Source organism: Zonotrichia leucophrys, chromosome 1A (assembly GCF_028769735.1).
Source record: "Zonotrichia leucophrys gambelii isolate GWCS_2022_RI chromosome 1A, RI_Zleu_2.0, whole genome shotgun sequence".
NCBI classification, from domain to species: domain Eukaryota; kingdom Metazoa; phylum Chordata; class Aves; order Passeriformes; family Passerellidae; genus Zonotrichia; species Zonotrichia leucophrys.
In genome coordinates, this window is record NC_088170.1 from 33,494,567 (window position 1) to 33,516,544 (window position 21,978).

Here is a 21,978-nt window from a genome sequence, read left to right on the forward strand (position 1 = left end):
TATTGGCAGTTTCCAGACTTTTCTCTCTAGAAGGTGCCTGGTTAGTAGTAGCTCAGTGTGACTTGGTATTGTTTCTATAGCTTAAGGCTTAACTTCACTGATAGTAACTTTAAAAGCATTTAGTTTTACAAATCAATGATGTGTTTTCTTTCCTTTGTTTTTGGGGTTTTTTACCTGGACTAGCAGAGCTAGTTTGGACTATGGCCTCTTTTAACTTTTTAATTTGCTGGCTGTTTGTTAGTTCACATGTAGAGGCTGATCATCATGTGTAACAGGTTGAAGTAGAAATGAGTCAGAAAAATACTTGCAGAGCGTGATGGCTTGCCCATAAGTTTCACTGGGTGTTTCTGCATACAAGTGTCCTGTGCTGCTGGCCCTCCTCCATCCTCCTGCCTGCCATATAAAAGGCAAGCCCTATTTCTATCTCCTTAAAATAAATAAATTTCCTACTGCTCTCGTGCTCTTCTGGCTGCCTTCTCCTGCTGCTCTAAGTGTTAGAAGTCCTGGCCATGCTGTCTGGTAAGTGAACCATGCTCTTGTCACTTGACAAAATTTTACCATAAGACAAAAAACAAAAGTTTACCAAAAGCCTTTTGAGCCAGATGTTGAGGTCTGTTGTCAGACACGCAGAGGATGGGGTCTTGTTTCCTGTAATACATTAGAGTATGCGCAGTGTACCTTGAGTGACGTGTCCTTTTGATGAAGGCATGGCCTAAGATTTTCCTAATTTTAGACTCAACTGCCATGCTTCTCCTCTTAGATGTGGCTAAGACAGGGCTGGTGGGTACAGCAGGCACAGCTGGGTGAGAATAACCACAGCATTTTAAAGAGGAGGCTGAAGTGGAGCGTGTGCGGAGGCACGTGGAGTTCCTGTTCCAGCAAGAAAACTGCTGCTGTGTCTTTCTGTGTGCTTGTGGCATGTTTGCTGCAGTGTATCAAAATGCTACTTTCAGAACACTACCACAACACAGTAAGATGGTATGCAAACTTAATGATGGGATGTGTAAACATAACTGGAATTTGAGTTTCACAGCAGAGGAATTTTGCCAGATCCTACTTCCAAAAAAAAAGAAAAGAAGGCTTTTCACTGTTATTTATTTCCCAGGATTATGCACTGTTGGTACTCAGCCTTCTGTGGAACATCAGTCAGCTGTCCAGAATGAGAGGTGGGCAGTGTCTTTTCCTCAGTCCAAACCACTTTCACAAAGGTGTGTTTAGAGATAAAGACCATGTAGCTTGCCAAAAGCATGGCATGCTCTGAAGCAGGTTATATTTTTTCAAGACTTATGCATAGTTATTTTTTCCCACAAGGATTCAAGAGGCTTTTCTGTTTTTATAATTTTGAGTGTTTCAGTATTTTAAAAGTAAAAGAAAAAAGACAACTCTGCTCTGACTCTTTTATCATTTTTGACTTGGTGTTTTTGCCAGGCACCCAACTCTTATAACTTAAAGTCATACTCATTTTAGCTTTGCTTTGCATTTCTACTGATGCTTACATCTCCCTTCTTTTACAAAGGTACAGGGCTCTAGGAAAAAAAACCAAAAGCTGTGTAGGCTAGTCAGCAGTTCAGATGAACAATAAATTCTTTACCTAGTTGTTTTGGAAGTTCCTGTGTCCCTAGTTTTTGAAACTACAATTTATTTTTTTTTTCAGAAAGGGTAAATCTCGGAATCCCTTAAATGGGAGAGGGCTCTATAGAAGCCTTCTCATCACTAGAGAAGAGTGAAGGTGTGTGCTGTCAGGATGCACAAATCCATTACCACCGGGGCCTGGGAACTGTTACTGTTTTGCAGTTCAGAGTGAGGCTGCTTTGGCCTGTGTGCTGTATCCCTGGGACCTCAGTGAGTTTGCAGTGACACAGGAGTGGCGGGCAGGCCAGCTGGGGGCACTGCCACACAAGGGCAGCAGGACAGGCCCAGGGAATGAGGCAGGAGGAACCTCATGGACTCCTATCCCGGGAATCCCCACTCCTGCTCCTGGCCAGGAAGCACAGGCTGGGGGGGAAGCAGCTGCCCCGAGAAGGACCGGGGGTAGAAGCTGTCCATGAACCAGCAACGTGCCCTTCTGGCAAGAGAGGCCAACAGCCTTAACCTGGTTAAAGGGTCACAGCTACTACCTGAACTAGTTAAACATCAAGAACTGAAGCAGAAGCTGTAGAGAAGAGCACCTGAATTAGCTCATCCTTGTGGTACACTGCACTAATCATCTCTACCCTCCCCACTGCCTTGATTAGGAGGGCTACGACTCTTTCTCCTCCCCTTCTCTTGTTCTGTTCAAGAGGAGCACTGGGAAGAAAGCTGGAGTTGCTTCTGCAGAGCTAAAGATGTCTTTCAGAGAAAGCCTGGAGACTCAGCAATCTTTGCTGCAATGCAGGGGAAGAGCTGGAAGCAGAACCTAGGCAATCTTTCTAGTAAAGATGGCAGGGTAAGCTTCCTTCAATGTGCTTAATAGTGACGACTGAGAGCAATTAACTCTCACACCCAAGTTGCTCTCTACATGTCCAAAGACAGATTCTTAATGCCTGAGTCTCTGAAGACCCCTAAGGATCTCCTAAGAGATGTGCTTGGAGGAAGAAAAAGTATCAGAAGCCTAAAAAGCAAATTTTCTGAACTACCTGTCAGTAGAAAGCGGTGTTTAAATTACATGCATTTCCTCACCAGCCAGGACAGCAGAGCAAAGTATTTGAAAGACTGAACAGATCACTCCAGCACGTGGCTTTTGGCTAAAAAAAGAAAAAAGCAAAAAAAAAAAACCACCAATAACAAAACCACAAAAAACCCAACCAACCAAAAATTTCCCCAAACCAACACATGAACTGTTTTGTATACTTAATTAGGATGAGCACAAGACCAAGAAGTTTGAGATCTGAGGCTGCTATGTGCTTGCTATAATATGGCATCTTTCAGAAACAGAAATTATAGCAAACCCAGCTGTTAAATCACTGACAGATGGCCAAAGCAGTTGTATAGTTAACGCCTTAACTCCTGTTAGACAAAATCTAAACATTATTTTTACAAATGTAATGATAATGTAGGAATTGATTCCAGTACACACCCGCTTTTCTGTCCATATCACGGCATTTTATTGAGGTATAAACTTTGCAGAACATGAGGTAACAATTTGCATAGGACTTACACAAAATAACTTCACAATTAAAATTTAATTGGCATTAACTACTGGATGTGGAGGACTGGTAATTTCTGCCTGTTAAATTCTCCTCACTGCACAGTTCTGTTAATGCTAGTGGTAGGACCATGTAGTATAAGGTACAGCAGTTGTGGGTAATGAGACCAGACTGAGAATGCTTTCATTGCAGCTGCTTCTCATCAGCTGTGTGCTCAGGGGTGACTGAGGCAGACAATGCTTGCTGCAGCCTGAAGTAAGCTGGCTCAATTCAAGAAAAGGGATGCTAATGTTCTTGTAGCAGTGACAGTGGGGTAAGTGTGGTTTTATTGTTGGGGGTTTACTGTGCTTTTTACTTGTTTGTTTAAGAAAACTTTTTAAGTTTTTGGAATAAAAAAGCCCCTGGTTGTTAAATTACTTTAAATTTGGCACTTGAGTTTTAAGCTGTCAGGTTTGTTAAGGCTGAAACATGCAAGTCTTGATAAAGATACATTCTTGTGTTATTAAACACTCCTCTTACACACTTACATGAAAATAACTTCATGCTCTATTTCCTCAAGTTCAGATTTTAAGAAATTCTATCGAGTGTATCTTTAGCATAGTCATTCAAGCTTGCAAAATAATTTCACAGAAAGTTGCCTACAAAACATTCAGTTACTATCTGACATGTTTTAAACATTCCTTGCTGATGAATGTCAATATTCTAAGACCTAGTAGCAATTCCTGCAAGACAGTAAGAATCACGGTATCATTAGAACTATACTATAAAATGTACACAAGCATATACAGAAAATTAACCAGACAAATATCAGTTGCCCATTGAAGTAAATCTTCTAAACCAATTCAAAAATATTATCAAAATACAAAACCAGCTTTAAAAAATAGCCTGAGGTAAAAGTTAAATGCACATAGCAATCTCTTCTTTAAAAAAATAGCTGTATTGAAATTCTAGGTACTTTGAAAGTTACTTATTGTCAATAAAAACTTTTGCTAACCATTGTAAAGAGTACTTCAACTAATACAAAACTATATAAACATTGGAAAGGTACAATACTGTACCTCCTTTTAAAAATACATAGTTATGACAATTTAAACCCTTACCACACACACAGTTAACTGGCTTTGGATTAGCTGCTACTGTTGTCCATGGAAGAGCCAGCTAATTCTGTGTGCTGCTGACTTTCAGCTGTCCTAGGACAAGGGACTCTACCATGTCCATTTGCCTGAGTAAGTCGTTGGCTGTAAAACAAAATGTAGGCTTGAGCCTTGCATACTTCTTCCATAGTGCACATGTTGAGTTTTGAATCATTGCAGTGTACCCAAAATCCTGCAATAAGGAAATATACCAGAAAAAAAAAGTCATCAGGACACTGATTTTAAGTAATTGCATCATATTTAATAATTAATTAGTGCTTGGTCCTATTTAATGAGTTGTGTACAAATAGTAAACTGTTTCAGTTGATCTGGTTTATTTACCTCAATGTTTTAAAAGCCCAGCTCAGCTTCCTCAGATTTACAAGAGAGTTTATAGCTAGAACCCATTTAACAAGGCAATACAGAAACTGAACTGTTGCTCTACAGAGCTGCACTTCTCCTCTCAGGCAGATCAGCTACAATTGATTCCCTTTTGCTTCTGAGAAAAGACTCTCTTTGTATCAGTTTAGAATTAGGAACACCCCTTTCTCCCTCCTGCTCAGTCGCAGCCGGTTCCTACCTCCTTCAGAATTGTAGCAGTAGGCAGTGTAGTGCCCTGAGCCAAATCCTTTGCCGTGGTGCATTACCACAGCAGACAAGTCGTAGATGAAGCAGTCAGGCAGGAGAGACTTGAGAGATTCCCTGCAGCAATAAGGCTCCATGTTCAGCATTTGCTCAAAACTAACGTGCACACCAATCTTCTCACGGTGATTGCGCCCTGACCACCTGGGAAGTTAAAGCAAATGAAAACTTAAGGGTTTTTTAAGGAAAGAGCACAGCATTCTCAATTATGTTTGAACATAACATAATATTTTCACCATTACTCAGTGCACAAAATAAATGCTAGAGTTTTCTAAGCTTCCTCTTTCACTTCTTTATTTCAAGGCCTTTTAAATGTGTCTATGGTACCTACTGTTCTCATCTTCTGAAACATCTACCTTAAGATCTCTGTAGTGGTGAGCAGGAAGTATTTCCCACCTATACCTCCTCGGTATTTCTCATTTATTCTATCTCATTTTCAGTTTCCTTTGTACGAGGGACAGATGGTACTGATGTTGTGCTGTAAGTTCACAGAGATGCAGTGTCCACTTCCCTTCTCTGAGGCTAAATATATTTAGGATTGTTATCTGAGACTTCCACTGAATACAGTCCAGGTTTGTGCATTAGTGATTATGAGCATCCTACTCTACCACAAGATTAATTTTTACCAACAGAGTTCAGAGCAAGGTTAGTAGGTTTTGACTGAAAACAAGGATAAAATATTGTTGGTACTAAAGGAGCAAGTACTGAAATCCAAAAAGTTAAAAGTTAAAGCTTAAATTAAATAACATATCTTACTGATGTTTCAAGTGAACAAGGCAAAGAAGTTTCTAGTAACTATTTCTCACCATACTAGTAAAGGGAAACAAAACTGACGCTGAAAAACATTGATCCTAAGCAATGGTGGAGCAAGACTCAATCTGCCAGTTTGCAACACTTTTTGTTGTGGTACTACTTACCTAAACCGTTTAAGGTGTAATCTGAGAACCTGAGGTAGTCGACACACCATAAGCTGCTTCTGAGCTTCTGTGAGTATAACTGGTTTAGAAGAAAACTTCCTTCGTTTTGCTGAGGTCAAACACACAGTTACACAATACAAATCTTGGTAACAGCCTTGTATTTCAGTCTAAATTTATCCACAGAATTTGTGTGGACCTAAATATTTACGGTACGTGCCTCCTTAAAAAGGATATGCTCTGAGAGCTGATTTGCAATGATTATTTTATGATGCAAGTAAAAAACACTTGTGGTCACTTACATTAGTCACCTTAATTTAAAAAGGTGATGGCTTCTTCAGCTGGGAGTACTAGAAACCCCATTAGTGTGTCATGAGACTGTATCTGAATGAAGCATCACACTTCAAAACATCTTTTGAACAATTTAATCTTCTAGGGGGCAAGTAACAGCTCTCAAGTGACCACAGCAGGACATAAGATGAAGGTCTTTGTCTGCAATATACTTTTAAGACTCCCATACTCGCACTGTCAGTTTATATTTTACACAGAGAACGTATGCATGAGTACATACTGCCTTTACTCACTGTTGCACTGATCACATGCATATATCTTTCCTTCCAAAGCTTCAGTTTCTGTAAACTTGGCCAGCATTTCTGTCAGCAGACATGGATACTGAGACGACATCTCCTTGCCATTGCAGTGATACCTCTCAGGAAACTCCAGGGACAGGTCCCAGAAAGGTTCTATGGTGTTTGATTTATTGTCACAGGCAAGGCATGTAACCTGTAAAGAACATATTTCACCAGCTGCTTACACTCAAAAATGTACTTTGCTAAACATGTATCATTACATAGCTCTAAAAAGAGATTTTTCCCCTAGAGATAACCAAGGGTAACCAAAGACAAGACAAAGTCATTTAGCAACAGAGATGATACACCTCATTTCTTCTCTCTGAAGCAGCATGTCTAAAACCGTTATCGCAAACAAGTAAGTGTTCTTATGTTTTACTGAGAAACAAAAACAGTGTCAAAATGTTCTGTCTGGGACTGTCCAAAAGAAAGCAGCTGGTGAAGTCTCAGGAGTCTTTTCTCAAAAAGGAAAATTTACATCAGAAATTATAATATAGGTTAATTTATAAATAAACCAAAATAAATCAAAACCACACGCACAAAAGGAAAAAAAAAATGAACAGTTGGGGATTTTAAAGTCATATCCTTCTTACTTTGTAAGTCTTCCAGGGAAGCCTGGATTAGGAAGCACACTTCTTCAAAGAAAAATTAACAGGTAAAAAGAATTTATTTCTTCTTTCAGTAAGTGGATCCATCGTCACACTAGGGAAAGGACAAGCAGTAAGACAACATAAATAAAATGTAAAGAAGTGAAGTGAGTCAACCTGGAAAATGCAGATACTACAGGCAGGGGACAATTAATTCATTATAACATCCAATACTTAGGAAAATAAGTTAAAAGCAGTAGCTCTTCTAAGCTGGAAAGACAACACATTAGGTGTTGCATGCTTCCTATTTAGGAAAATACCACAAGTTGTTCAGAACAACTAACACATAGTAATAAAGGAATGAAAATTCATGTGACATCCAAAGACTGTTATTTCACAGGGACCCTTTTAAACTGCTGCTGCTCCACACAAATTTGGTGTAGTTCCCTTCAGTTTGGTTAGTAAGCCTACACAAGTGTGAAAGGACACTCACTTTTGTTCAGATGCTCCTTTATTTTCCTCTGAAGGTTTGCTGGTAGGTAATTATTCACCCTGTTTGGTATTTCATGATGATTTATATAAGTCCCTATCTGTCACCTCATGGTACCTTCCTCCTAGGTGTTCTTGTAGCTGCACTCAGTAGTGCAACAGCTCATCCTCCATCTCTGCATTAGCCACCGAGTGCACGAGTGGGTTTGTGTCCCAGCATGAACATTCAGCAGTGCAGTCAGGAAAGCTCTTCACTGCTTCAAGTTCTAAGATGAAAATGCCACTGCCTTGTTCTTAGAAATCAAAACGTCAAAACTTACATGGCAGAAAAGAGGAGATTCTTCTGCTTTAATTTATGCTGTCAGGACTGTCTTTTGCAAGTGCTAACATCTGGCAACGTTACAAAGCCACAAATTATTGGTAATTCAGAGCTGAAATCTAGACATGGGAGACAAAATTGTGTGTTTGGCCACAGTTCAATCACACTCCAACTTAATCCCAGAATGACCAATAAAATTTCTGCTGTACAAATGGGTAATTTTGCTGGGCCAAAAATTTATTTAACTGATGAGTTATGTAAGAATTTGCTGTGCATGAATGCACACTTAAGATGAAGGAGCTCAGGATGTAGACCACATGTGACTGCAACACAGATAACTTTAACACATTTTGAGGTTTTAAATTTAGTGTATTACATTAATAATCTAGGTTAAGATCTTCTTTCCCAACTAGCTAATGAGTACTGTCCCAGAGAAAAAGACATGAATAATAGACCCAGCTTCCAGTTTTTCCCAGTCAAAAAACCTGAAGAACACAAACAGATGCAATAAATCTGCTCTCATCTCGTCATGCAACTGTGAGCAAAGCTGCTTTGTGGGGACAAACCCCTGTACTGACACACAGCTGCACTTATTCCCTCCAATGCAGGCCGGTCCTCACTGCAGCAGAGTTAAACTCAGGGATTCCTGTAGTGCCACCAGCTCGGTAACCCGACCCAGCCGGGCAAGGGCAGCCAATCCTTCAGCCCCCGTGTGCTCCCTGCTCCTGGGTGTGCTGGGAAAGGAAAGCACAGCCAGGCACGGCTGCAGCAAGGCTGGGAGTGTTTGTCACAGCCAGGCCTGGGCTTACCAAGTGGCTTGCTCAACAAGCAGGAGGATTCCCAGCCTTCTGTGGAATTCATCTGCACTGGCCTGTCCACTGGCATTGGCTTGGTGACATTGCCATCACTCTTCTTTCTGTCCTAAATGGGGCTCCTTTATCTCAAACTCCATTAGCATTCACACAGATTTTCTTTCTCCATGAGAAGGGCAGAAATTGTAAAAACTGTTCAAAAGCTGCTTGAGATTTTATAAAACACAAAACCAACCCCAAACATGAACTCAAAGGGCAAAAACTTCATACATTTGTCCAGTGTAACTTTGTCTAGTAAAAGTATGCACAACAGTAGTAATAGGGAAGTGAGTCTACTCTAGCAATCTGGTTAGTTATGTCTACATTTATGATTATAAATTCAGAGTTCGATTCCACATTCCCTTTGTAATTCAGCATTGCTATTACAAGAAGCTTTGATGCTGTCATTTATAGCAAAGCAAATGAAAAGTTCACACTAGAGCAAAGTAAATTACAGATTTTAACTAGTCTGAAATCTCTACCTTATGTTCTGCCCTGACCACCCTCTCATGCCTTGAAACACGGGTACTAAACACAATTGTTTGGTTAAAGCTTAGTATTCAATCATGGGCCAAAGGCCAGACTGAAAAGAGCTGGATCAAATTGCTTGATTCAAGCAAAGCACGGAGACTGCTCAGACAAGCACCACTGTGGCCACAATAACGTGACAGACAGCCACTGCCCTGGATGGCATTCAGTGTAAATGCAGCCAAAGAAAATAGTTAACATATTGCTGCAGTAAAAGCCAGCTTCATCATCAACTGTTTTGCCTATGCTCCCTGCACTTGCGTGGAAGAAACAAAACTCTTCACCACCTCTGCCCCAACTCTTTTTTTTGCTTTGTTGTTTTTAAGAAGAGTAAAATAGCCAGTCCCATTTTTGTGCTTTCACTAGATGAGACATATATATAATGATTAGTAACTCAATTTTTGCACAGGAAAGTAATTGAAGTTGAAGGAGATCTCTGGAATACAGCTAAAATGTATAATTCATATGACAGTCAGTATAAAAAAAACAACTGAACTTTGTAGTGATAAGCATAGGGTATCCTCAAAAGGATCTTTATCTATTTAGCAGAATAACATAAAGCATAACCACAGGTAACTGCAGTCTGTGATTCAATGGCCTCTTATAGATTAATTTTAAATATTACTTTCATCTAGTTGGAAAACAACTTGACAATCATTTTGTAGGTCAGGCTAAACAAAAAAGCACAAAGACTAACACCAAAATATAGAAATCAGTATACATGACATCAAGTGGTTTAAGAGCAAAGTGTCCCATTGCCTGCCTCAAGTTCTGCCTTTCTAACAGTCTGTTCAACGGGAGACCTCAAACCCAGCAGTACACAGACCACCCTCAGCATTCCCCCCCAAACTCCAACTCACAGCATACTACTCAAAGGCTTTCAAACAACTCAAAAATCACATTTCCCCTTTTCTCAGACAATCTGTCCTGAAATATGCTTTCAGAATAGTTTACATACTACACTGGTTAGAACCTCCTTCACTCCTCGAGACCTGGCACATTCGTTTCTCTGAGCACTGCACGTTGTTATTCTGCTGTGCTGAGCAGGAGCAGGGAGAAGGATTTTGCTCGGATTCCATCTTAAAAATGATCAGGAAGTCATCAAACTGCTAAGGAAGTTTTAAGCACGCCTAGAGGTATCAGAAGCTAGCTCCTACCAGGCACTGCTATAAAAAGTACTGGAGGCAATTTTTCTGAACTCAGAGAAGTCTGCAGATGACACCAAGCAGGAGGAGTGGCTGGTACGGCTGGCTGGGGCACTGCCACCCACTGGGAATGGGACAGGGCTGGGAAACAGGACCTTATGCAGCTCTACAAAAGGAAGCAGCATGTCCTGCTCCTGGGCATGAATCACCCAGGCCCCAGTACAGGCCGGGTGGGTGGGGCAGTGTTTGCAGGGTCCCGGGATGAGGGAAGAGATGAGAGTGTTGACTCCGTGTTTCAGGGGGCTTGAGTTATTATTTTATATTCTATTAAATCTATACTAAAAGAACAGAAGAAAGAATTCCATCAGAAGGCTAGCTAAGAATAGAAAAAGAATGATAACAAAGGCTTGTGACTGACCAAGAGAGTCCAGACAGCTGGACTGTAATTGGCCGTTAATTGGAAACAACCACACGAGACCAATCACAGATGAACCTGTTGCATCCCACAGCAGCAGATAATCATGGTTTACATGTTGTTCCTGAGGCCTCCCAGCTTCTCAGGAGGAAAAACCCTAAGGAAAGGATTTTTCATAAAACAGGCAGGAAGAGGGGATCTGGGGGACAAGCAGTCCAGGAGCCAGAGAGGTGCCCTTATGCAGAGGAGGCCAACAGCCTCTGGAGCTGCATTCTGCAGGTCCAGGTGATCCCTGCCCTCTCCTCAGCTCCCACACAGCTGCTGGGCCCGGTGCTCAGAAGAAAGGGAGACATGGATATGCTGGACTGAGTCCCCCAAAGGGCCAGGAAGATGATGAAAGGCCTTGGACATATAAGGAAACACCCAGAGAGCTGGGACTGCCCAGCCCAGAGAAGGAAGTTCAAGGTGGATTTCATCCTTGTCCAAGAATTTCTGCTCATATGACTTCTGAGTACATGTGGCACACAATAAAATCTGTTACTTCAATTTCTGTATTTTTAGAAACATACCTGTCCCCTTCCTTGCTTAATATGGACAAAGTTGAGATAAAGATACTTTAAAAATTGTTACAAACTGTGTTATTTAGTTGGTACCATTTAAAAAGAACACAAGCCAAAAAACTCCTGAGACAACAGCTAACCTACTTGAGCTCTTGAAGCGTACTTTAGAGATCAGTGAGGCAGTGTGGGTCAGTTTACCAGTGCCACATGAGCTCAGAGCACAGCAGTTTCTCCTTTCCCACCGAAGGACTGAGGCCAGCAGACAGTAAGTACCTTCCACAAGGGTACAAGCACTGAGGGAGTGAAAAGAACTAGGGTTTTAACAGACATATTGGGATCTCCTCAGAACCCCAATGGGTTTGAGAGGTCTCAGCCACTTTCTCCAATCACTGCAGAAAGACTAGCACGTGAAGACAGAGCAGAGGGGAAGGGTTTGCCACCTACAATGCAGATCTTTACTTCTCTTAGACATACCAGTTATTGCAGTTTCACAGTACTGCAAAGTAAAGGCTGAAGTCCTAGAACAGGTATTAGAATAAATATAAAATAAAAAAACAGAGGCAATTTGCTCATACTATTCCTGGAGTTACCCACTGCCTAGTCTAGTACTCCATAAAATAGTAAAACATTTCAAGCAGCAGATGAAGAAAACTTACTTTAAATCAGCTGAGAAAATAGCAAAACAAACAACTACCTCATATATGACATCACCCAAAACTTTTTCTAGTTATCAAAAGCACAAGATCTAGTTATCTAGGAAACTATCCATCTAGTTATCAAAAAGCACAAGATTCTCAAACACTCAATTCTCTGCTTACTTATTCTTAGATCCTAAATTCAGTTAGTGCTGAACCAGGCAGCACTTCAATAGCAACAGACTGATGGCAAACTCAGGATTATCACTTCCCTTCAAGTGAAATTAGAACTAGAAGAAGGGGGGAAAAGTTGAGCTGCACATGTGAAAGTAATGTGATACCTAAGTAAACACACAGCTTATCAGCACCGTAAGGGATCCTCTGGGCTCTCTATCAAGAGTAGCTCATAGTATTCCTGAGGTTTGAAGGTCAGGAATATTGACTTCATGGCACTTGAGCAGCTCACAGAATCAAGTATCTTGAAATTATATTCTCTGTACAAAGAATAAGTACAGTAACATTTCAGGGGTTCTAAAATGGAAGGCAACTGCACACAGAAACATGCTCCTCAATCCCCCTTTTTCAATCGAGTAAGATGTAATTTAACACTCTAGAATAAAATCCTGTCTTATTTTTAATAAGGGCAGCTTGGAACAGCTCCAGTTATCTTCTAGAGAGAAACTGTAATACTGTCACAGTATTACTATATTTATTTTTATTACTATGTTTACCACAGTTTTACTTTATCTTGTAGTAGATAAAGTTAAGCCTGTAAGGACTAAACATACACTCCTTGTTTTTAAGAGCTAACCCTGTCCAAGATGCAATGACACAGCAAGAAGTTTGGGGTTTTTTTCCAGCCCTGCATGGGTGTTTCTTGCCTTTTCTGTTAACTTCATTAAAGCAGTTCTGACAAACGCCTAGTGAAATCATGATGTAGGAATCTTACTGAGGAAAGGAAAATAATTGCCTAACAGAGTTTCTAGAGTTCATCTTTCCATGGGCAAACACCAGGGACTAAATTGTTAAGATGACCTGAATCTATTTTACAAGGAAGGAATTTAAATCTTCAGGGCTTACCTTTTCCTTATAATATTTATCATGTTCAAAACCACAGGTGAAGACAAAACTAATAAAAAAAAGAAGTGGCTAAAGACAAAGGGACCACAGGGAGGGGTAAAATGTTGAACAGTCTGTGGGAACTGCCTCATGAGCCAGGGAGAAATTACTAGATAACAGCCTCAATACACTTTCTTGCTCCTCTCACTTCAGTGAGGCATTCTTGAGTTGATCAAGGCTGTATTCTGCACACAGACATGGAGCAGCTGCAGTAAGAGCTGGATGTAGTCACAGAACTCAGAGGATACCTCAAAACTGCCTAATTCCCTTTCTGGCTTACTCAGTAGTGTGGAAGTGAGGATTTTTTCTTTGTTTTGTATTGGTTTTGTTTTAGTTTACCCATTAGAGAATTCTCACTACTCCTCTCCTGGTCTCAGGAAGGTAGGAGGGTTTCTAGTCACAAATTTCTCCATATAAAGCTAAAAAATATGTGAAAGTAGTTATTACTGAAATGATGCTGTGTCTTTAGAGCCTTGAAAATTCTTACTACAGCAATGAATCCTTGTGTTGCAAGGAGGTTTGCAATGCAAGCAAACCTTGTGACTATTCCTAAAAAAATAACCTTATTTTGCTGGCAAAATTGCTATTTTGGAGAGGAATGGAATTTTCCAACAAAAAACTCTTTAATGACATAATGTACTAAACACTTCCAGTTGTGCAACACTGATACAAGATACCTAGTGCCCAAGGAAAGGAAGTATGCCACAGAAGTGCTGTACTCTGGGCCAGGCAGAAGGTGGCTGATGATCCAGTTTTATTGATAGATCCAACAGTTTCCAGTAGCTTCACAAAACTTGAAATGACTGTCACCTTCCTATGAATTTTACAGGGATCGTAGCAGCAAACAACCCTACCTTAGTCAAAAAGCACTTGCATTTCTAGCTTTACATATTAAAACATTAAACCATCAATCAACTAGTCAGAATACCAGGAACAGACATTTTTGTGTTAAGCCTTTTCTTTACACACAATATTCATCAAATGCTTCCACACTCCCTCAGTTAACATGCTCATGTATACTACAGATCCATTCCAGGAGCTTCCCAACTTCTGTTCCTGCTGCAATGTGGTTAGTTTTTAGATGAAGTTAACAGAAAAAAGCACTTGTTTGTTCAGTCAGAAATCAGACACTTATACACACTGTTGGGATATGCATAATAGCAGTGAACACACTGAAATACTTAACAAGGAGCTGAGAAGTAGGGAAAAAAAAAAGAAGTAATGCAGAAAGGAGAACCACCATTGCCTCCACCCCACAAATTTGGTTCCTGTGTTGACAGAGCCTTCTCCATCTTTGTGTTGCAATAGAAAAGAAGTATTAGTATTTCTGTACATAAAATCATGACATGCAATTACTCACTGGTAATCAAGCTCAAATTCAAGCTATTTAGTGAAATAATATCCCGTTTGACATCCATTACCTAATCAGTTCCTACTATCACTAGATTAACCTTCCTTAACACCTTTTATCTAGTAGCACTATAGTGATAAGGCAGATACTTGAAATTGTAAATTCTTCTGAGTTGGTGCTTAACAGCAAATACAAGTATTTCTCAGTAGGTGGAAAGGTGTGTTTTAAAATAACAAATGTAAGACTTTTATGATTAACAGGTGTATTGGGGTTGAATGGCCTAGTTTTTGGTAGTGGGAGGGCTACAAGGCAGCTTCTATTTAAACTGTGTAATATTTCTTCTGAAACTGTGTAATATATCCTCACCATCTCCCCTCAACAGTTATAAACGTATAAACCTTTGAAGTATGTCCATACCTGACTAATGATTTATAGTTCCGGATTTACTCTAGTCAAACACCTTTTAAAAAGTAATCATAAAACATACCTGACTTAACAACTGTCCATGAAAAATGCTGTTAACCACATTCAAAACCTGCTTTATAAGTTTTCTTTGAGAAGCAGGGATGAGAGCTGGGTATCTGGTCCCTGTAGTCTCCAGTTCCTGCTGTACTTTATCCAAAAGTTCACAGAGAAATTCCTGAGCATCTTGTTGGGCATACCCTCTGAAGGCTGGAATTAGTCTCCACACAGAATGAAGCATGGCAAAAGGAGACACCAGTGCCCATTTGCCAGACCACATAACCTGGAATAGAGTATGCAACTCATGACAGAGAGAAATATGTTTTGAACTGGGCTCCCTGGGCTGAATAAGTTCCATACTTTTTGATGCTCCTCCACTTAATCCAGAGGATAAACTAGGCCGCCTCATAGAATATGATCCCTTTACTTTCTCTTGGTTTTCATTCACGTGTAATGTCGAGGCAGCTATTGACAGGTGTTTGGATGAAGATCTTGTTTTACCATTGGTTGCTGTTGCCAGCAGTTCCTGAGTTTGGTTGAGATCAAGCTTTAAAAAGCATTCTCGAAAAATAAGTAAGTGGCTTAATACCTGCAGGACAGAATTCATATAGCATGTGTTTCCCAGGTTTCTCAGCCCTGTTACTCCAGGAGTCACTGTAGGCCTTCGTTTAATTGGAGAGTCACTTATTTTTTTCAATCTCAGTTCCTCTGAGGTATATGTTTCTTCCAACTGTGCCAAAAATTCCATGTTCTGTGATGTTCTTTGAGGACAGGGTTCTGGTTTTGAGGACATTCTAATCTGATTTTGTAAACGACTGCTCTTTCTTGGAGGCATCTTCTCCATCTCTGCTTTCAACTCACGCTTTCGTTCTTGTCTCCTCTTCCTAGCTTCGTCCTTTTTTAGCTCTGCTTCTTCTTGACGTCTTTCCTCTTCCAAAATCCTTTTTCCAGTAGGTGTCAACTCAAGCCACGACCGGAACACTTTGCCGAGGACGGCGCGCCGTCGGTGCCAGAGGGCAGTGAACATCCTGTCTTCGTTGCGAAGCGTGGCTTGGGCGCCGCCGTGCGCAAGGTAGGAATCATCGCCGGTGCCCGTGGAACGCAAAGTCCTCCCGCTTCGAGTAGTGCACTCATAGTTCTGGCTCTTGATCGCGCTCAGCGTACTCCGCAAGAGCTTTAGGTCTCCGGTGGCGTTGTCGTTGAGCACGTAATCGTCGCACAGATAGCAGAACACGTACAGCTCGTTCACCTCCAACGCCACGGGGTGGCTGCTCTCCTCAAAGTGCTTCAGTGCGTGCTCCTCGATGTACCTGCCACACGCCACGTGCGAGCAGCTGAGGCACGCCCACACCGACTCCGTGGTGTTGCAGTCCATGCAATGCCATTTCTGAGGATTGAGGATGGAGTGATCCTGGGCCAGGCGCAGACGTCCCACGTGCTTACACTTATCCATCGTTAAAACTGAAATTGCAGAAATATGCTGGCAAAACACATCATCCAAACTATTTTCTGCCCATGATATTTCAACCTGCAACTAAAAAAAAAAAAGTTATAGTTCATAAATACCCAACTGTATCCCTTTTACAGGAGTCGGTGTACCAAATTCATATTAAGATGGGAGATCACTATCATCATCCAGCTGAGTGCCACCAAACACGTGACAGAAATCGGTCACGTGGAGCCACACACCTTCAACAGCTGCTCCAGGTTCACACTAAACTGCCTGCATACCCCTGTTTGTATTGCCAGGGCTTTGTGGCTCAGGACTGAAGCATACGAGCTACGCTTTAGGCCTGGTTTGGATTTTTTTATTAAGCGGCACTGATTTTGTTAAAAGATGCTGTTACAGAATACCCACTTAGCAGTAGCAAAGGCTGTTCAGAGACACTGTGGATGCTCCCATCCCTAGAACTGTTCAGAGCCAGGTGGGATGGGATGTCAAACAACTGGATCTAATAGGAGGTGTCCCTCTGCACAGCAGGGAATAGAACTACAGGATCCTTGTAGTCCCTTGCAACTCAAACCATTCTGAGATTCCAAAATTCTCCTATTAATTCTACCTCTAAGCATACAGGTGCAGAAGTGCAAAGTTCACTTAAATTTATTATGTTTACACAGTGCTAACAGTTCAGACAAATGAAGCTTTATACAACTCAAACCCTTAATTAATCCATACCTTTAATTAACTTTCTGCTCCTCTGTGCCCATTATACTATTTCTATAATAAAGTATCTTAAATATCTACATTTTAACACAACATCCTAACACCTCTGAAAGAGTAACTTAGCAAAGCAGAACTTGGTTTCTTAAGACAGAAGTACCAGGAGGTATCTACATCAGTTACCACAAACTTTATAAAAACTTTCTAATTCAGCTCTTCAAAAGTTCATTTAAAAATCTGGCTAGCACTGCCTTATATATTTTTTTAAGTTTGTATGGTTGTATTTTTTTGTTCAAAGCTGCTGGTTTTGCTTCTTCCTGTAAGGTGCATTTACCCAAACCAGACAGTCTCTGATTAGCAAAAAATTAAAGAGACAGTGATTCATCCTTGTTTTTACCATTCTGAATATCTTGAACATCTAGAGAAAAATGGTAACAGCACTATGATGCATCAGGAAATGATTACATTTGATCTGGGGCATTTGTGCCCACCATATACATCACTGACCAGAAGGGCCAAAAAGCACCCAGCACCAGCACCATTATGTACAGTGCTTGCCAGATGAAACAATTAATTCACCTGAGGAGTTCAAGGCTTTGTCAAATATTCAGTCTATGCCAAGTGAGATGAGTTTGCCATTACAAATACTTGCTCTGGACCCAGCTTAGGCTGTACAATATAAAGGTCCTGGATTCTATGCTTTACAGCTGAATAAACCATACTACAAAAACACTGAGTGATTAACACAACTCTAGATAGAACCAAAAAAAAAACCTGTATTCCTGCTATTAGCCTTAAATATGCTAATATTTATCAATTTCTACAGTTCTGAAAAACTGAATAGGTTTCTCAATATAGAACAGATGTTTAGTGTAAAATAAGCATTAGCTAGAGAAAATCCTAATGTACAATGACACGACACCACTAAGGAAGGGAAACAAGTAAAAGGTTGCAGATGGTTAGAAGAGAAGCTCTAATTTTCATCTGGTACTTTGATAAAAACTGTCATTAAAAGATTCAACCAAAAATGGCTTTGTTTGGTTAATTGGCCCATGGCTAGTGCCTTTTAAAATGTTACAATACAGATACCAACATAAGAGTCATAATAAGTCTCTAAGCCCATAATCAGCACCCAGCATTGCATGTGCTGTATAGAATTTATTCTGTAATGAAGAAAAGCTTGAACCAGCTGTAGAGAAACTAAAAAACGGTACTTTTAATCTCTACTACTAATCTCTCTCACATTCTGGCTAAGAGCTGTTTCCAGTCCATACTGACTGCACCACAACCTCTGGGGAGCCATCCAGCAGCTCCCAGACCAAGTACCAGCCACAGCACACATGGAGATCTCCTGTGTGCATTGGTCAGCAGACCTCAAAAGTAAGAGCTTGCTTAACTCTTTCATCTTGTTCCACCCATAACATTCATTCCTTCTAAAAGGCAATCTTATCTGCAGGCTGCTAATTAAGTTCTTCTACAAATAACTGTGCACAGGAAGTTTGCTTTTTATATTGTCTTTATAAATAAGATCATCAGCATTATCTCATGTCTTCTAGTCTGACAACCTCTTTTCCACAGCAAAGGGGAACTTTTGTAACATTGGTAAAATTCAGGATAGTAATACGTATGTAAAGTGTGCTGCAATAATTAAATATGGTACAGAGAATTTTAAGGGACAAGACTTCTCTTTCTGGTTTTGGACTAACATATATAGATTCTACTGCATAATATACTAGTAACAGCTCTTTCCAGCAGACCAGAAAAGAACACTAAACCCTGCCTTGCCACAGGGCTGTCACACACAGCAATGCTGTCAGTCTCAGCAATCTGAGGGGTCAACTCTTTCTGGGTTTGTTAAAGTCATTGTGTAAACCCCGTGCCTTATGTCTCCTTCCTTTTAATACTATATGAGCAGATTATTTTTTTCACATTTTTAAAAACATTCTCAAGACTAAAACTGCTTACATGCCTCAGTTTAAGCAGATATTGGACTGAGGACAAAAACAGTCCATTGATTTCTAGACAGCCACTGTGCAAATCAGGACTGCACATTCAAGCTCCTCATGCAAAAGCAGCACAATTCTACGAAAGAGCAAGATCAGCACCTCGAAGGGGAAAACCTAAAGCCCCAGCTCCCCCACCAGCAAGCAAGCCAGCATGACATTTTCCCACCTACGTCGATGTGTGCAGAAAAGAGCGTGGAAGGGGGAGGGGGAGGAAACATCTTAGCATGGGAGAAGCCTTTCTTTGAAAAAAAGGGAGGAAATCAAAATGCAGTTTGGTCAAAAAGGCAGCAATATCTGAAAACACTGCAAAAAAAGCTTAGAGTACAAAAGTGAGACAAGAAAACTTCAGATGAATGTCAAGCAGCACACTGACATAATGAATGTTTGAAGTACTGAGACTGCATCAACCCACAACATTTAAAAACTGTACCTTAGAAGCAAAACTTGGCAAAAGATCTCAGGGTAAAAAACAGGAGTGAAGTGACAATGATGGAAGAAACAGGAAAAATACAGCACACTCATTTCCACACCTGAAAACTGCAGCTGGAATAAAATAGTACAATCTAATGCTCCGATGTTAAAATTCCCTAAAGGAAGTTATTCAGCCCTAGTTTCTGCATTCTTCTCTCCTGAGGTTCAGTTCTGTGCACACACACAAAGAAACTTTGAATTAGTTGACCAGCACTTCAGAGATCAAGCCCCCCTCTGAGTTCTTACCACAGACCTGAGCTGAAGCAGTAAGCAAAATAACAACTACTAGCATATAGAATAGTACTATTGAAAGCACTAAGTTGTATGGAAACAGAGAGATACACAGAAATTTTTTCTTGCACCAAAGTTTCACAAGCTAGAAACAAAGATATATAGAAAAGGATTTTTTTATTGTACCATATTTCAGCCTTCCTGACACATTAATTCCTTTTGTTCCACTCAAGAAAGGCTGGCAAAATGTAAATTTTTGGGTAATTAATGAGCTGAAAAAGCACTTGATGCCAAAACCAACTTAGAAGTCATGAAAAATGATGGTTTTCTTCCATTTCTTCTCCATAAAAAAAAATCAAGATTTTATCAATTTAAGGGTGATTTTCACAGCTAAATTTATAAATATAACTATAAACGAAAGGCTGAATTTTATCCTTAGTCACTACTTGTGTAATTTATTGCCTGACACATAAATGAGAAGTCTCCAACACTAGACTAGAAATGCAGTACAGAGTTTTACAATTATATACACACACGTGTGTGTGCTCTTGTGCCCCATTTATATTCTGGCTTTTAAATCAGATGACTGTTTACCAAGTGATTCTCATGAGGTTCAGAGTACCTGCAGAATATCTGAAAACGCAGGAATCATGGGTACTTAAACAACTCAAAAGTTTTAGATAAAAAATTCAGTAACTAGAAGGCAGATGTACTGCTTTACTGCTTTTTTAAACGAGTTTTCTTTAAGAAAACAACTCAACGAAACACTTATGTGCGTAACTTCCAGCTGCAGTACAGTCCTGCAGGCGTAACAATTTAGACTTGAAATCAAAGCAGCACTTCAAAAAGAAATTTTGTGAATTATTTCCGATTTCTAACAGAACAGCCTTTGACAAGAAACCCCCCAGTCTCCCTTCCTTGGAGCCGTGCTATTTAACCTTTTTTGCTCTATTTGTTGCAGTGTGCTGCCGAGAAGTGGCCATTTAGCCCAGGACACCACAGAGAGCGGCACAGCTTTACATTGGATGTCTACTGCTGCAAATAACCGCGCGTTTCCTGCAGTGCAGGCTCGACGATAAACAAACAACACAGATTGAAGCACTTTCACACAGGCACCAAAAACACTGATTAAAACACACAGGAACTTCTTACTCATCTGAAGTTACACTTGACAGTTGAGCTCGTTTAGAAAAACGAGCATCTCTGACAGCTCTGACAGCTCCAGCTCTGACAGCCCTGCAAGTACAGACACCCTGGCAAGGCTGGCCCGGGCTCGGGGCCGGTCCCGCAGCAGGTCCGGCGCTCCGCGACATGGCGCGACTTCGCCTCGGCCACCACAGGCAGGAACCCAGAGCAGCGGGCCCTGCTCACCGCCGCCCTCCGCTCCTCCCGCGCTCTCCCTCACCTCGACGTCCTCCCGGCCCCTCAGGGACGCGCACGACAGCGGGCCCCATGCAGGGGTTCCCCGCCACACACCGAGCGCGGCGGGCAGGCGGCAGCACCCCTGCTGCCCGGCGGGGGTGGCGGTCCCAGGGTCCCGCTCCGCCAACCGCACGCCGTGCGCGGCTCGCCCCCGCGATAACGAGCACCTCCTCCTCAGGTGTCCCTCCGCAAACAGCGCGCCGCCGCTACCGCCCCTCCCCGAGGAAAAGGCGGGGAGGTGTCTCCCGCCCCGCGCTCCCCTCTGCCGGGCACCTGCTCCCCGCAGGCCGGCCCCGGGCAGGCTGGCAGCGCCGCTGCCGCTCCCGCCCGCCGGTCCCGCACGCACCTTTCACCCGCCGCCATCTTGGGCGACCCGAGCCGCAGTCGCCGCCTCGGAGCGGCCCCTCCGCGACGTCAGTGCCGCGCGGGGCCGCCCCCGCCCGCCCCACGCCCCCGCCCGGCCGGGGAGCGCGGCGGGGCCCGCGGGGAAACGCGGGGCGGTGTGGGGGAGCGCCGCGAACGTCCCCGCACTCGCCCACCACCTACACCCCTGCGGCTGCCCCGGGCCCTGCCGCCGCCCCGCACCCACCTGCCCATCGCCATGTGCCGGCGGCGCTTCTGTCACCACATTTGTAGTGGCAACTGAAGTCCTTCCCACGTCTCCTCCCACCTCCCCCGGCCTCCCCCGCCCGCCGGGCCGAGCGGGTCGGTCCCGCGGGGCCGGCCGCGGGAAGCCCGGTGGGAAACGCCGTTGGTCAGTTCCCGGAGTGCCGGGGAGCTGCC

At 42.1% G+C, this 21,978-nt stretch overlaps 1 protein-coding gene across 5 annotated transcripts; it reads right to left on the minus strand.

Annotated features, from left to right (window-relative positions):
• Window positions 1–3,065: 3,065 nt before the first annotated feature.
• On the minus strand, window positions 3,066–21,573 carry USP44 (ubiquitin specific peptidase 44). Of its 5 annotated transcripts, none has more exons than XM_064702092.1 (6): window positions 21,542–21,573; window positions 14,930–16,432; window positions 6,399–6,597; window positions 5,818–5,926; window positions 4,839–5,044; window positions 3,066–4,451 (listed from the first exon to the last, which is right to left on the minus strand). In XM_064702092.1, exons 2-6 carry the CDS (start codon window positions 16,355–16,357, stop codon window positions 4,252–4,254), a joined length of 2,142 nt encoding a protein of 713 aa, XP_064558162.1. In that variant the 5' UTR covers window positions 16,358–16,432; window positions 21,542–21,573; the 3' UTR covers window positions 3,066–4,251. The 5 variants fall into 5 exon arrangements, with proteins under 5 accessions (XP_064558162.1, XP_064558161.1, XP_064558165.1 ...); XM_064702091.1 differs by having other exon boundaries at window positions 14,930–16,438; XM_064702095.1 differs by lacking the exon at window positions 21,542–21,573 and adding an exon at window positions 21,179–21,385 and having other exon boundaries at window positions 14,930–16,438.
• Between the last annotated feature and the right edge of the window lie 405 nt (window positions 21,574–21,978).